At 41.8% G+C, this 16,964-nt stretch overlaps 1 protein-coding gene across 1 annotated transcript in view; it reads right to left on the bottom strand.

Annotated features, from left to right (window-relative positions):
- Positions 1 to 16,964, bottom strand: part of LOC147035819 (extracellular calcium-sensing receptor-like) — a 59,790-nt gene that overhangs the window by 16,974 nt on the left and 25,852 nt on the right. Inside the window, exons 2-3 of the mRNA XM_085869661.1 lie at positions 11,570 to 12,546; positions 13 to 234 (exon numbers count right to left, since the gene is read on the bottom strand). Coding sequence (XP_085725787.1) covers positions 13 to 234; positions 11,570 to 12,546 — 1,199 coding nt within the window. The remainder of the gene's footprint in view (positions 1 to 12; positions 235 to 11,569; positions 12,547 to 16,964) is intronic.

The raw sequence follows: 16,964 nt of genomic DNA, 5'->3' as shown, positions 1-16,964 counted from the left end.
ATGAGTTCTCACTTCTTGATTCTCATTGTTCCACCAAATATCAGTTTCCTTGACCTGTAATCCTTCACCATTGGGAGAATCAAAGGATCCCACAACCTTGAAGTGAATCTTGCCATTACTGCCAGGCTGCAGGTTTAACAACTCAAACTGGGAAGGAAAACTTCTGTCCTCATCAAATTCATTCAGCTTCCCCAAATTGTTTTCAAATTGCACATTCTTGAGGTATAAAAGTAGCTTTAGAGAAGAAAAATAATCATTAGTGTTGTTTAAACAAGGTGAACAAATATAATACAGTATTTCAGTTTTACTAAAACAATTATTTTAAAGACTTTTTTTTTAAATCCACAAGTTTAGCACAAGTGAATCAGTCTGATATACATCACTTTTATGCCCTCGTTAACCTGTACCCCAATCCCTCCTCATTGTAAATTTCCATGCTGAGTTTTTCTTCCTGTATCCATTCTTGTCCACCGCATGCATCTGCTGTATCCATCTTGTCAACTCCATGCATCCTCCTCTGTCCCCCCACACCCATTGTTTGTTCAAGTCAATCTCAATTTTAGTTTTCAACTCTGCTGTTGGTGTTTCCCCCATCTCTGAACTGCTCGTTTTGTCCTGTTGTGTCCTGATCCGTTCAGTGTACTCGTTCGAGCTCTTCCACTCGCCTCAAGTATGTGTACAAAAAAAAATAACAAAGCATTGTCATACCCTGCAATAAGTCGAGGTTGAGTTGCAGTTTCGGAGTTGGAGGCCCTTATCGATCACCTTTTAACACACACCATCAGCATCTTCACCCATACATTGCAGAAATGCTGATGCAGAGCATGGTTCTTAGAAATATTATGAAGGTGATTTGTTGTCTACAATGGTCAGGAATATCATTAAATTTAACAAAAGTTTTAAAGAGGTTTAAAGATGTATAAATATATTAATTCCAGGTTTTACCACTGCTTTACCTGGTGTCTATTAGATCACCCTATCAAACGCGTTACATTAGTTATTCATGCCTATTGATTGTGTCCTTTACAACATCCTTAAAATTAGATTTTCAAATTTGTTTGACTGCCAGGTAGACAGAGTCAAAGTATTATCTCACTCCTCTCTGCACATATGTGATCACCATTAATTCAGACACAAATTATGATAAAAAGAGAAACTTGTCATGTGATTCATGTTCAAAATATAACATTCCATTTAAATAAGTTGTTGCTCGCTCATAAACTGCTAAGACAGACTGAAGGACAGACAGACGTGTAGCAATTGCTTAACCCGCATTTTGATTCACGTGAGCAGGGTAACAACACAAAGGTAACAGAGATTCCGGGTAATGCTCCTTCCAGTTGTGAGCTGGAGCCAAATCTTTGCTGTTTTCTGATCACATCCTGCTCCTTTCTTCTCTGACCATTTTACATGCTCCTCAAATTCTCACTCCTGTTATCTTTTCTCAAGTTTGGGCACTATATCGACCCAGTCATTATAATCACTCACATTTGCACAGTCGAGAATTCCTCAGGTATGTTAATAACCTTGATATTACTTCAATTCATGGGAGCAGGCAGTGGGGATGGTACGACAGGGCAGGCAGTGATGGATGTTCAGTGGGGGCAGGTGGTGGTTGAGGTGCAGCTGGTGTCGGGAGTGGTGTAGGTGCAGCAATATAAATTGGTAGAAATGATGTACGGGATACAGTTTTTGTGGGTGATGAAACGATTAAATATGTCGATTCTTTATTCTGCAGGAAGGATTGTAGACACAGAATTCTGTGCAGTTTTGAAGGAGCGGGAGTTAGGGACATTGAAGGAAGGGTAAATGACATTGCATCGGGCGGGTCATGGGAGTTAGAAGTTGGTTGTGGTACACCAAGGAGCGAATGATATAAGGAAAGTTTATTCATAGGTTTTGAACAATTGGTCGTGGTCCAGACGGTTAGTTTAATCCCCCCCCCCAAACCCAATCGTGGTGGACGTGCAGTTAACATCGACCAGGCCGGATGACCGAGCTCACTTGGACGTTGGGCTCGCTTGTTGTTATATAAACGTAATTTTTTCATTTGTGGTTTGTAATACTAAAACATAGGGAAAGTTCACAGGAGGCAGTTACACACTGGGGGAAATTTGTCTCGATCACTATCTAAGTAACACAGCACCACCCCCCCCCCCCCCCACGTGTGGTGTCAAGTCACACTTAAGTTCACAGTTTCTCGACTTAATTTCTCTCGAGATGTCTCTGACAGGTCCATGAACCAAGCAACTCCATACAAACCTATCACTCCTACAGGATAGATACTGGATATATACAGGATATTGGGTAAGCAATGAATGTAAAGGGTTGTGAGGTAATGTTTTCTGGGATTCTCCCAAGATTAGGAAACGATAAAGGAATTATGAGAAGAGCGAAATATTTCAAACTAGAGCACTCGGGAGAGTGCAAAACCTCCGCCGCCAATACTGCTGGATCACTCAAGTGAACGTTATATCTTATTCATTAAATATGATGTCAACAGTGCTGACAGAGTTATAGTTCTTTTCTCCAACATTTTTTTTTTTTGGGGGGGGGGGTTGGAAATCACTTAAAACATGTAAAAATGCAAAAAAAAAAAAATAAATCGAAATTTTGTTGAAAAAAAATTGCAAACATTTTTTTTTTGTCTAACAATTTTTTTTGGAGGGGGTTGGATAACACTTAAAACATGTAGAAATGCACCAAAAATATTTTTCCCTTTTTTTTTGGGGGGGTAACAATTTTTTTTGGGGGGGGGTTGGAAATCACATATAACATGTAAAAATACAAAAAAAAAATATTTTTTCTCAAACAATTTTTTTTTGTTGGGGGGTGGAAATCACTTAAAATATGTAGAAATGCAAATTTTTTTTTTTCTCTAACAATTTTTTTTGGGGGGGGGGTAACAATTTTTTTGGGGGTTGGAAATCACTTAAAACATGCAGAAATGCCCAAAAAAACATTTTCTCTATTTTTTTGGGTGGGGGTAGCAATTTTTTTTTGGGGGGGGGTTGGAAATCACTTAAAACATGTAGAAATGCAAAAAAAAAAAAAATTCTCTAACAATTTTTTTTGGGGGGGTAACAATTTTTTGGGGGTTGGGGGGGGGTTGGAAATCACTTAAAACATGTAGAAATGCAAAAAAAAAATTTTTTTCTCCAACAATTATTTTTTTTGGGGGGGGAGGGGTACCAAGTCCAAAATTTAATGGCATGATGCTTGGACCATACCTAACCCCCCCACCAAGTTTCGTCGAAATCCGTCGAGGAGTTTTTCAGTAATACTGTCAACAAACAAACAAACAAACAAACAGAAAGGAGTGAAAACAATAACCTCCATCCATCTTCGAAGATGGCAGAGGGTTAACAATGGCTGGAAGAATGGTGTAGGGACGAAGGTTTTACTTTTAGGAAGCAGTGGGAATCATTTCAGGGACAAAGGAAGTGTTTCCTGAATGATGGCCGTGTGTTAAATCGAAAGGGTGCAGCAAGGATTGCAGTGGAACTGATTAAGGAAGGAACTGATGATAAAATAGTGATTAGTAAGGCCAAGCAGGAAAGTAGAATTTCATGAAGGGAAAAGTGAAACATTTGATCGCAATCCCAGATGTTGAAATGATAAGATGGAAGAGCTTGAAGCCAAAGTGGACAGTGAGGAGTTTCATATAGTTGCAGTGAGTGAGACATGGTTTTAGGAGGAGAGTAACTGGAGGACATGATTAGAAGGCTACAAGTTGTACCGGTGTGATAGGAAGGAGAGAATAGGAGGAGGAGTAGCAATCTGGGTAAAGGAGAGCATTGCATCAAGAGAAAGGGGTGACATCAAGGAAGGAATAAATGTTGAGGAATCTGTGTGGGTAGAGATTAGAGATTGTAAAAACAGTAACATACTGGAAGGATGCTTTTATAGGGCTCCGGGTGGGAAGGAATAGGAGGAAGGTAGAGTACATGGAGATTTCAAAAGAGCATGTGGTCATGGAAGAGTATTGATTATGGGGGATTTTAACTTGCAAGGGATAGATTGGGTCCAGGAACAGGAAAAGGGAAGAGAAGATGAGGATTTCCTAGTTTTAGTCCAGGATTGCTTTTCAACCTAGTTTGTAGATAAGCCCATTCGGGTGAATCCAGTGTTAGACCTCCCTTTAAGTAACGATCCCAATATGTTGGAGGAGGTGGATGTTGGGGATTATTTAGGAGAAAGTGACCATAACATTGTGTGTGTAAAGTCTCTGTTAAGGGTTAGAGTTCAGGATAGTAGGGTAAGGCTATTAGATTTCAGGAAGGCAAACCTTGAGGGTATGATGAGAGAGTTGGGTGATGCAGATTAGGAGAAGCAAACAGTAGGGCAATCAGGATCAGAAAAATGGGAAACCTTCAAGGACCAAATGCGCAGAGTCCAGATTAAGTACATTCCAATGACGTGTAAAACTAGAAGTAGAAAGAGACCAGGGTGGTTCAGCAGTGAGATAAGGAACGCTATTAAGGAGTAGCAAAAGGCATTTATAAGGTTTAAAATAACAGGACTGGAGTTAGATTTATATCATTATCAAAGGAAACAGGGACAAGTTAAACAAATAACTTGGCAAGCCAAAAGAGAGTTTGAGAAGGAGATGGCGAAGAATATTAAATATATCTTAGCAATGCTTTCTTTAAGTATATCAGGGGAAAAGAACAGGTTAGTACCAGTGTGGGCCCATTGAGGAATAGCACCAGGAGAGTGGTTAGTGAGGAAAGTGAGATGGCAGGCTTATTAAACAGGTATTTTTGCTTCAACTTATCGACAGGTACAGCTGGAAGAATTGCCAATAACTGAGAGTATCTATCGAGGAGGTGAAAAAGGATTTTTTTGCAGAAGATCCAGGTTGGAGTGGAGGAAGAAAAGGAACAGCGAGGAAATCGAAGTGGAGATCAGACTCCAGATCCAAATAAAATGTGGGAAGTATTGAGGGAAGCGGCTGAGTAGGTAAGCGAGATGTTAACGGATATTTTCAAGAGCTCAGTGGAGTCAGGACAGGTATCGGAGGATAAGAGAGTCGCAAATGTAATACCATTATATAAGAAAGAATCCAGAGAAGAATTGGGAAACTTTAGATCTGTTAGTTTGACTTCAGTTGTGGGGAAGGTTTTGGAGACAATAATTAAGGTTCAGATGAGGAACAATTAAAATAAATACAAACTAATTAAAGGCAATCAGCATGGGTTTACCAATGGTAGTTCCTGTCTCACAAATCTTTTGGAGTGCTCGGAAGCAATCTGATTGGGTGGATGAGGGAATGGCAGTGGACATTGTCTATCTAAACTTTAAGAATTTTAAGCTGCCTGGCAGCATAAAGCTATCTTGAATTTAAGGAGGTTGTTAGCCAAGTTGAGATCTTGTGGAGTGCCTGGTCTTGGAGCTAATTGGATTGCAAACTGACTTCGTGATTTGAAGCAAAGTGTGGCTCTGAGTGGGAGGATGTCTTGCTCAGAGGATTTATCCAGTGGGTACATTAGGGATCAGTATGAAGATTATTCTTCTTCATTATTACATCAACGATTTGGATAATGGGGTGAAGAGTAAGCTTTCCAAATTTGCAGATGCCACAAAGCTTGGGGATAAGGTGGATACTAGAGGTGGTGGTGATCAGATAAAGGAAAGTATTGATACTTGTATGGTTTGGGCAAAGGACTGGCTGATGGAATTTAACCTGAGCAAGTGTAAGGTGTTGGGGATGGGAAAGAACAATGAAAATAGAGATTACAAGATACAAGGGGTAATTTTGGAGCATGTGACACAGAAGAACGATCTGGAGGTGGTAATAGATATGGGAGTTAAGCAGGCAGCACAGTGCCAGGCAGCTTCCAGTAAAAGCAAATAGGGTTTTAGGCTGTATCAGGAGGGGGATAATTTCGAAAATCAAGAGGTCGTGTTGACATTGTACAATAATTTAGTGAGGGCCACATCTAGAATATTGTGTGCAGTTTTGGTCACAACTCAGTAAGGACATAGATGCCACAGATAGGGTTCAGCGCAGGGCTGCTATGTTGAATCCGGGCCGACCTACTTAGCTGTGAGGAGTGGCTGCAGGAGACAGGGCTTTATGCACTAGAGAGGAGGTGGTTACGAGGAGATATTATGGAGATGTTTAAGATAATGAAAGGCAGAGATAAAACAAGTGCAGATGAAATATTCAACAGAGTAGACAGTGAAAGGACCAGGGTCCATAGCCTGAGAGTAAAGAGGAGAGTGGACACAGTAGTAAGGCAAGGTACTTTTACTCAGAGCGTAGCTGATGCATGGATTGGCCTCCCTGGAAAGGTAGTGACAGCAGAAACAGCAGATAAGTTTAAATTAGAATTAGATAGGTACCTCTAAGTTATGGAGCTCGAGGGTATAGGGATGTTGGCAGGACTTTTAGGTAGCTTGAGCATTGATGGGTGATTGTGAGCATGTGTACGGAGTTCTGTTGGTGGGTATCTTATCAAGGGGTGTTGTGTGGTTGATGTGTGTTTTAACCAAGCTCATGCCCCCTCCCCTGAGGAGGGGAATTATTTTTTTTTCATCTCCAAACTACAAATACTTAAAACAAACAAAATAAAACACAAAAACCCTCAAAAATATATAAAAATTGTATTTTCTTCTTTGGATCTTGTGTTGATAAATCAGTGTGGTGATGATATCCTGTCGGCATGATGGACTGAATGGCCTCCACCTGTGTCTGATATATATATATATATATATATATATATATATATATATATATATATATATATATATATATATATATATATATATATCAGCATTACTGATAACACCACTCATATAGGCAGATGCATGAGATTGACATGGTGTTTCAAACTCCCAGCCACTGCCCAGGCACAAGAAGCCTTTCATCCTTTTTCAATTCTGCTATTTTTGACAGTTTCTCCTCCATCAAATTCAATTCTTGAAGTAGCTTCAGTTGTCCAGATACCATTGAACTTCGTCTTTTTACGACCTTCTTTGCTACAGAATATACACTTGGACTTGAATATCTGTTTGGCTCCATATACTGAGGATACCCTTGAGCAAGTGAAGAGCATGATGGTTCAGGATTATATTCAGTAGATTTGGCCAATCTGTTAAGGTTCATTGTAAAACGTTGATAACAGGTGCGTGGAATCCTTGGTTCTCCTTGGATGCAATGGATATATGTTCACCAGTGTCTTCCATCCCCTATGAACAGCCTGGTAGTTGTGCGAGTCATCAGAGTCGTATTTTTTGCAGAGGTTGTCGTCTTGTCAGCAAATGCTGTTTCAAAGAAGAATGTTAAAATTTCACATTTGGAAGCACTGACGTGAAGGAAACAGTCATCTTTCGTTTTGACTCAAATTATTCACTATCCCTGCACTTTCGCTTCCTTTTCGTCTCGGGTTGATCCATTATTCATCTTTGGGATGACATCATTCAACATTGACTGGAGGAACGAAGCTTTGACATGAACATAGCTGCCACGATAGCCGAGTGTTGGCTTCATGGTTAAGGGTCCTGAGTTCAATCACCTGTTGGCTGTTGAATTAACACCAGGTGGGGTTGACTCAGCCTATCATCCTTCTGAGGTTGGTGAAATGAGTACTCGTGTATTGGGGAAGCAACCATTCGGGGCAACCTGCATCGGAGTGATGACCCATCCAGGACTGTTCTCGTTGACAATGAAATTGTCTTGGCAGCCATATGTGCCTTTCTGGTGTGACAGGAATGGTACTTAAAGCCACCGTTGGATTTATTCCGAAACAGAGGCTTATGGATGGTCTTGATTTTTGTATCTGTGTGTGCGCGTGTGTCTGCAACCTTATCTCGGACATGTATGGACCGATTTTATTTGTACTTGGCAGACAGACAAATAATGCAGGCTTACATATGCACGTCCTTTTGTTTCAACATCGGAAGAAAGTTGGCCGACCAGGAGCCATTTTAGTTATACAAAAATAAACCAATGTCGAACACGTCCTCAACCATTTCTCGAACATTCATTTACCGATGTATTTCAATCTTGGCAAGCAGATAGGCAATGCTGGCTTTCATACACACTTCCTTTTGTTTCGATATCAGATCCAAGATGGCCGACTGGCACCCATTTACTAACTTAAACGTGTACCCAACCATTTCTCAGATATACATGGTCTAATTTGGTTCAGGCTTTGAACACACAGAACACAATAGCGCACACTTGAACCTCACTTTATTTTGCATACTGATAAAAGATGGCCGAATGGCAGGCATTTTAGTCGTAAAAAAAGCCCAATGTTGAACACGTCCTCAACCATTTCTCGGAAATGCATTTACCGATGTTGTTAAAACTTGGCACACTGATATTGAATGATGGCTTACATATGCACCTCATTTTTTTTTAAATCAGATCAAATAATGCCGACTGGTGGCCATTTTAGTTGTAAAAAAAACCCCCTGATGTTGAACACGGCCTCAGGAGTGTCAAAAGGGAAGCTTTTGCAGCATTAATGTCTACCATTTCTCGAAGTCGCAATATTTGCTCGCTTATTCTCTCATATTTTTCCTTTTCAAACTGGTAGACATTACTTCGTCATAGTGCTACCTTTTCACACTACTCCCCCTGACTGGGGCTGGGCTTCACCCCCTTTCATATGATCATTTCCTGAATCAAATTGATTCGTCATAATAAAAGTATATTTTATTTTCAGCAATAAATTAATTTATTCATCAATTTAAAATAATGCAGTGGTAGCCCGTTAACCCCCCTCCCCCCTTGCTTTCTTATTTACCCCCCTTGCATTCTTATTTACCACCCTCTGTGTATAAATATATAATCTCCGTCCATCCAACAGGACCATACTCTTTGCAAAGCATTGGTGCTGCCTAAGCAGTCTCCTTGGCTAATGGGCACAATCCTGGACAGGTCACCACTCCAACACAGTATACCAACAAGCTGGCACTCATTTTGTTGACCTCAAAAGGATGACAGGCAAAGTCAACCCTACCTGGTATTAATTCAACAGCCAAGTGGGATTTGAACTCAGGATCTTAGCATCCCAAATCCAGCACCTAACCAATAAGCCAACACCAGGCATACCGCCAAGAACACCAGTAAAAAAAAGGTGGCGGTAGCCTGTTAAACCCACATTTTTTATTAAAACTTATGCTTTAAACCCATAAGGTAATGTATTTATTCCATCACTCATTATATATCGTTTCTCATCAAATGCTGTCGGAGCTTTCTTACTAAAAGTCTCTCAGAATATTTCGTGTTTATAATTTTTGATATGATTAATCTCTCAATTAACATCCTGCGGTGCATTGTTTGGGAATGTCAATATTTCTGACCTATATTTCGCAGATGATGAAGTCATCTTTGCGGAGACTCTGGATATCCTTTTGGAGGCCATCAAGTTGCTGATTGAGGAGTCGGAGCCTCTGGGATTACGGGTTTCCTGGGTAAAAACTAAGATCCAGTCTTTCAATGACATCTTTGATGCTGCTATCAACTGCCTTGACAGTGATAATCATGTCACTGCTGGCCTTAAGCAAGAGGTCAATAAACATCTTGGTCAGGCCTGGGTAGTCATAGATTCACTGGAACATGGGGTGTGGTGCTGTCGGTACCTGTGCAGGAGGATGAAAGTCCGAGTCTTCAAGTCCTTGGTGCTTGCAGTCTTGCTCTATAGATGTGAGACTTGGACTCTGACCAGGGACCTGGGACTGAGACTTAATTTATTTGGTACCAAGTCTCTTTGGAGAATCCATGGCTAACGCTCGTCGGACTTTGTGTCCAATGAGCGTTTGCTGAGAGAGACTCAAATGAGGTTTGTTACCTGCATAGTCCATGAGCATCAGCTGAGGCTGTATGAACATATGGCTCGTTTTCCTGACGCTGATCCTGCTCACCTGATTTTCTCATTGAGGGAGCCTCGTGAGTGGAGGAGGACAATGGGCCAACCACGTGCCTCATGTTTGCAGCAGGTTGATGGGCATCTCAAGGAGATCGGGATGGGCCAGTCGACTGTCTGGGCGACGACCAGACAGAGGCCCCTGGAGTTCCGGCGGAAAGTGGAATCTGTTTGAGGAACCATATCAGGTGCAAGGGAAAACAATCATGATTATGACTATGGGGAAATGCAATGCAAATGGCAAAGGTGGCAAACCTCACATCATTAGTTCCACCGAGGTGTTGTGAAAGACAAACGTAAAGAAATAATATACCTGCAGATACACCAAAGGAACAAAAAAATACTTCAGGCTTGCCATTTTTCTGCTTTTCCTTGACTCGCTCATCCAGCAGTTTATCATGTGGTTTGGTAGTTTGTCCAAGCTGTCGACAAGAGCCATGAATTTGGTTCCTTCACAGTTGAAATGACTGGATCAGCAATCTTTGGACACCATCTTGGAGTTAATATCGGAAGGACTTGCCTATTCTTTCCACATTCAATCAAGAGTTGGTGTTATGGTGCCAAATGGGGGATGGCCAAGCCAGAAAAGCTGATGACATCTTAAAACCCTTGAAGAAACGAAAACGTGCCCACAGATGTACTCTATTATCACCAAAATCCGAAATTTGTTGCTCAATGTGACATCCGGTGGGCATTGAAAGGGAAAACTCGTGACTGAAATCCATAAAGAATGCATCCAGGATCACTATGGGGGCAGAACAATTCAATATATTGGTGTTGTTATACGTGCACAAAGATATTGGGTTTGCCATTGAGAGGATTGTGGACATGTATGCAAGAAAACATCCCCAAAAGATGTGATTCATGAATCCCCTTTCTGATTACTTAGGTTTCATCAGACAATCATGGTGATGTCACATATCAACTTTGTTATCTGAATGCTTGTTACCATTGCAGTTTATGTCAGAACAATTGATTTGTTATGGTCGTTTTGCCATTTGGTTAATTATATTCAATGTTTGCTTTTCAGTTAATTGGATTTTTATCATGAGATAATTAAAATAAATGTTGAGTTTTGGGTGAAAGGTTTTTCTTCAAAGGACTTATTTTCAAGTCTCTCAGAGCGTTCTTTTTCTCTGTTTAGAATAGTCTTCAGAATTTATGAAAAAAGAAACACCCACCAAAAAAATGTTTCCCTTGCTTTGCTCGGAGATATTCTATTTTTCAACACAATGTACATTTTTTGTGCCGCTTCACCCCCCCCCCTTCCTCCACCCTCCCCACTCCCCAAACTAAAATCCTGGATCCACCTTTGCTTCTCACACTTTGTGTCTGTTGATTTACATAATGTAGTTTATTCTGAACTGCTTTTCCCATCCACAATTTCCCCCCATACTCTTAATAAATAAACCATTAAAAAGGTAAGAAAAGTGTTTGATCCATGTGTCTCATGTACGAGTTTCCATCAATTTCAGATTATTTCAGTAACCTTGGGGAATAGTAAAGTTGTAAATTAAAGTGAATGCAGTAGTGAGTAGAAACCGTTCGGACATTCACAGGGAGGCTGTCTGTCGTGACAATATATTATCAGAAGGCAAAATGTTTTGACCTGAACATTTAAATATATGAGACAAATGGAGAACAATTAGATATTGAAGATTTGAGCCAAAACAATAGAGAAACCTCACCTGCCAAGAATGAAAGTTTCCCTCCACACATGACCCATTTGTGAAAGGTCCATGATCAGGTACACATGTGAAGAGATTATGAAGAGAATGTGCAATTGCGTACACCGCAAGGTAAGCTAGGTAGCCGTACCGAAGCTGTGATACATCTGTGAGTTGTGTATCTACATTCTCCAAACTTTCAGTTCCAGTGCAATATTTCAGTCCCTCACTCGTTGGTTTCCATGAACAATTAAATATATTTTCCCAAACTTCGAAAAGGAAATCGTCAAAAGATCCAAGATGTAATTTGGAATGATGTAAACTTTCCTGTAAAATTATATTTGCATAGAGCAGCTTCTTGTGAATTGTTTTATTCGTTTTCCTGCCAAGCATCCCATACTGTGTTAGAAAATTAACATTTGAACAATCCCAATTGGACAGGAAAGTACAATTTCTTGATGTGATACTTGAAATGCAGGCAAAGTTGTTTGAGTGATTAATTATTTGCTGTGATTGCATCATGTTATTCAAGTGAATCAAATGATTATTTCCTGGGAATTTCTCCTTCAGGTCATTTTCAAAACTAGCGACATGTACAGGAAATACATCACGGAGATTTTCGAAATCAGTGGATGTGTTTTCAAAACAGATAGGATTAGCACTGCTGAAGATATTTTTTTTATTTTTGATGATCTTTGTTATTGGTTGAGATGTGGAGGATTTTTGAAGCTGAAACATTGTTTTCACAACAGTTTGAGGTTTCAAACTCGAAATAAAATCTTCCAATCCTTCAACAAATCCAGTTTGTATGTCAAACCCAAATGATCCTTGATAAACCCCTGACAAATGAGGAATTTGTACAAGAGGGGAAGCAACAAATCCCATGAAGAATTTTCTTGTGATATTATACTTCAAGATTATTTCACCAAAGGGAACAAGATGTTTGTAGTGCCATAAGACAAAAATAGCCGTAGCTTTTGTTTTGAGTAGAATGTTTCCTGTACAGAAGAACAAATTCAAAGTGCAATATATGTTTCGTCATACAAAAACAAAAATCCAGATTATTTAACAAAAAGTGTGCTCAGTGTGCAGGATACTAAAGTAACACTCAGTATAGTAGTGCTCAGTGCTATTTATCAATTTCATGAACCTTTCAATTGATCAAAGATTTTCAAAAATAACTGTCACGATTTTTTTTTCTACACTGTCAAAGCTCGTATGAGAGTGAACACACAGAATGTACAACAAGAGGAGCAGGAGACAAGAGAGGAGGGAGAGGGAAGGAAAAAAACAGTGTGGAACAGAGACATGAGATCTGCAGAAGAGAGAGAAGGATGGAGTAAGGTACACAGGGTAAACAAGATGAACACGACAGGGAGTTTCAGGTCCTTACATGACAGGGACTTTCAGGAAGGAAAGCAGGGAATTTGAAGGAGGTGGGTTTGGGGTGGATTATCGGGGGAAGAACAGATCGTGGTTTTGGATGGGGAAGAAAAGAGATGGTGGTGAACAGCTGCTTTGAAGACCAGGAGGGAAGAGTGGGATTTGAGGGAGCATTGGAGTTTGTTCCAAAGGTTGGGAAAAAGAGGAATGAAAGAGTGAAGATGAGCAGTGATTCTTGATTTTGGCAGTTTTACCAGAAGGGGGTTGCTCGCAGACCTCGAGCACCTTGCATAAATATGGGGAGGAGGGGGGGGCATATCTCAGACAGAGCAGGGCGGACAAGGCGGGAGAGGAGACGGTAGAAGACAGAAAGAACACCAACCTGCCTGCAGTGAGAGACCCAAAAACTTGGTCTCATCGCATGATATATTAATGATCCCAAATACCTTGGTTTCAACACCCTGAATCCAAGAATGGTGAGTGGCACGACCACCAGCCCAGAGCGGAGTGCAGTACTCCATTCGGCTGCAGGCAAAAGCTTTGTTCATGGTCAGGATCTCAGGTTTGCCACGAAATAACTTTGCACGGCAGAGAGAGCCCAGTCGGCGACTGGCTTTAGAGGCGAGCATGGAAATGTGCTTTCCCAGGAAAGATCATGGCAGATCGTGAGACCCAGAATCTTTAATGAAAGGACTGCTGAGAAAGTATATGGGGGGGGATTTCCAGATGTTTCTTTCGGAGAAACATAGTGAGAGTGTGAGATTTGTCAGGATTGAAAGACATGTTCCACATGTTGGACCAGCTTGTTCCACGTGTTTCCAGATCTATGGAGAGTGAAGAGGTGCTGCTTGCTGACCTGAGGGATGGCAGATGGTACGACAAAGGGTGCAGTCATTAGCAAAGAGATAAAGAGGATTTTTCCAGTGTGTCAGAGTGATTGCAGTGTGTCAGAGGTTTTCAATGATGAAAGCCAGAAAAAGAACAGGGCCCAGAAAGTGCCTTGAGGAACTCCAGCCTGGACAGGAAGAGGGGATGAGAGAACTCCAAAAATGTGCCAAATGTTGACTGCAACAGCAGAGAAAGTCTGTGACACATGAGTGGAGAAGACTCTGGATACCATCGGAAGAGTTTGGTGAGAAGAGCAGCATGCGAGACCGAATCGAAAGCACGCAATATGTCTAGGGAGGTGGCTCTGATTTAATGTCCGGCATTGAGGACCTCCATCCATTGTTGGGAGAGCAGAAGCAGCATATCCAGTGTAGAGTTACCTGGTCTGAATCCAAATTGATGATCGGAAATCAAGCCATTGGAGAAGAGGAAGGATTTGATGTCTGAAGCGATGATGGATTCCAGAACCTTGTTGATGATGGGGAGAAGCCTCATTGGTCTGTTATTGCAGAGATCTGTTTTTGCAACTGTTTTATCCATCCATCTGGACCATATGCTGTGCAGAGCGTTGTTGCTACCTAAGCAGTCTCCTTGGCTGTTGGGCTGAATCCTGGATAGGTCAACACTCTGACACAGGATACCAGCAAACTGGCACTCATTTTGCCGAGATCGGAAGGATGACAGGCAGAGCCATCCCCACCTGGTATTAATTCAACTTCCGAATGTGATTTGAACTCAGGATCCTAGGATCCCAAGCCCACCACCCTTCCTGTTAAGCCAACACCAGGGCAACCTGTTTTATGCAGATTGGTAATGTTTGCTGATTTCCAAGCAGATGGCAAATGACCTTGAGCAAATGCGGGTGAATTGCACAGAGAGAGGGTTAGCAAGGGCAGCAGAGCAGGTTTTTAGGACTCATGGGCTGATTCTGTTTGGACCGGTTGCAGAATCAGAGTCCAGGTTTGACAAGAAGCTCTCCATCTCATCAGAACAAAAGGACACAGAGTCCAGGAACAGCTGGGTGCAACTGGGTAATGTCGATTCAGAAAGCCATGGATTTGGGACAAAGGATTTAGAAGGAAACACGGAGTTTCGGTATTCAGCCTAAACTGAACGCTGCCTATTTGCACAAAATATTGTTGTGGTTCTGTGAAGCTGCTGCGCCCCCTAGGCAAGGAAACACAATGTATAGCAGTCCCGAGACAGTTATTTCATTATTTTTCGTTTTGTCTAGCCCTTTCCATACATCAATTGGGTTTATGGGACAAAATGTGTCGCGAGGGCTTTCAGGCAGGTCTTTATTCGCATCCTTTACTTATTTTACTTTGCATACACGACCGCCGCCCCCCCCCCCCCCCATCACTCCTTTCCTTCAAACAAGCATGCAGACCACAACAACAGGCAGGTTATTTGCATATGCATGCCATTTCACATTCAAACCTCACACCATTATCAAACAGACGCTCACCTCATTCTTTCTCCAGACTCGCACCACAATGCTATAACATTTCTACAACCACGAAAATGCTTGATAAAAATGCTAACCTCAATACAAGCCCACTTACCTTCACCATTAACCGCCACAACCTCCATGACGCTTCAATCACCTTGCCATAACTCTTTGCTATTCCGCCACCGTGAACGCCGCAACCACAGTTACCGCCACAGATGCCCATCACTGCCATTTGGAGATGTTGGGGAGCAATGTGCCCCATGTGCCATTCTATGTGCTTGTGCTTGGGACGTCCTGGCATGTAGCTTGAACCACAAGTGTGTGCTCGATCCATTCAACATTATATGAATAGCCCTAGCGCTCCACTCAATTATAGCCCCTTTGTTGTCCAGCACATGTTAATTGTCAGAGAGTGCCACCAGATACCTTCACCCCATGATAAAGTCAGAGATGGGTCGCGTTGAAAAGTGCAAAGTGAATGAGGCCATTTCCAGTGCTATGTTCTCGCATGGGCGGGGCCACCACTTGAAGAATTGCCTGTGCACCAATAGTGGTGCTCAGAAACTTCTACCACCCATCCTGATATGTCTTTAAGTTCCTCCCTTCCAAAACAACAACAAAGACACCTGCGGGAGTGATCTCTGACAGATTTTGGCTTTTGACTTGGTTGGCTATAAGGGATGGAAGGCGGAGCTGAATAGGTGGATGGAGCAGGTGTGGCAGAGCACTGGTTGGGTGAACAATGTGCTGAGTGCATTCAGAGATTTTGTTCTGCTCACATTCAGTCTATTACTCTCACATGTTATTTCTTCTATTTCAAAACCCCTTACTCACATATTTATACCGTCCTCTTTCCACCTCATCTGCCAATCACTACACACTTCATCACACCTCCTCCAATCACGCACCTTAGAAACCCTCAGTTTTCCTCCCCTCCCCCTTCCCCCTCCTCAGTGACTGGGTTGCTTTGGTCTGTTGACCGTGCAAGGTAATAGTGAGGTCACAAACACCTCGTACTTTCATTCTATTATGTATGGACTTTGCTTTCTAATTTCCTCGGCTATGTCTCTGATGGTGCCTGTCATGTTTATATAAGATAGGATTGTCGAAGTTTAGTTTCAGAATAGCTCGACCCTGTCTTTCATAAATACTTGCATTTATTTTGCCACACGACACATATCCTTGCTTGCTTTGCCAAACTGCACCCATCCTTGCTTGCTTTGCCACACTGCACCCATCCTTGCTTGCTTTGCCACATACCCTTTCCTCTCCTTCGATAAAAATAAACCTGCTTGTTATAAATATATCCAGTTTATCTCGTCTTTCCCTATTAGTTCAGCACAGTCCATACGTTGTTAGCTGGTAAGTTTTACCTTACCAATTTGCTCTTGTTAGCCGGTGCATACTCAGCAGCTCTGCTTGGCTGCACCTGATATGGAAAGTAAACTCGAGTATGCATCCAGGGCTCGAGCCAATCCGCTGGAAATGGTAACACGTGAAATTGTGTGAACCCTGTCAGGATGGGCGGGACCAATCGGCACTCCTGGTTGATTAGCAACCCACCGGCGCACAGTTATTCGTGCCCAGTGGCCTCAGGACCAGGTGTTTGGGTCGAACTCGGGCACATCCCCTCATGGTGAAACGCGAACCTTGGATCCCTGACGATATAAAAGAATAAACTATAAAATAAGT

The sequence above is a fragment of the Eptatretus burgeri genome, chromosome 1 (genome assembly GCF_056783735.1).
Source record: "Eptatretus burgeri isolate ZD-2024b chromosome 1, Ebu_testis_v1, whole genome shotgun sequence".
NCBI classification, from domain to species: domain Eukaryota; kingdom Metazoa; phylum Chordata; class Myxini; order Myxiniformes; family Myxinidae; genus Eptatretus; species Eptatretus burgeri.
The sequence above is the reverse complement of the archived record's forward strand: the minus strand, read 5'-3'. Positions and strand labels throughout refer to the sequence as shown.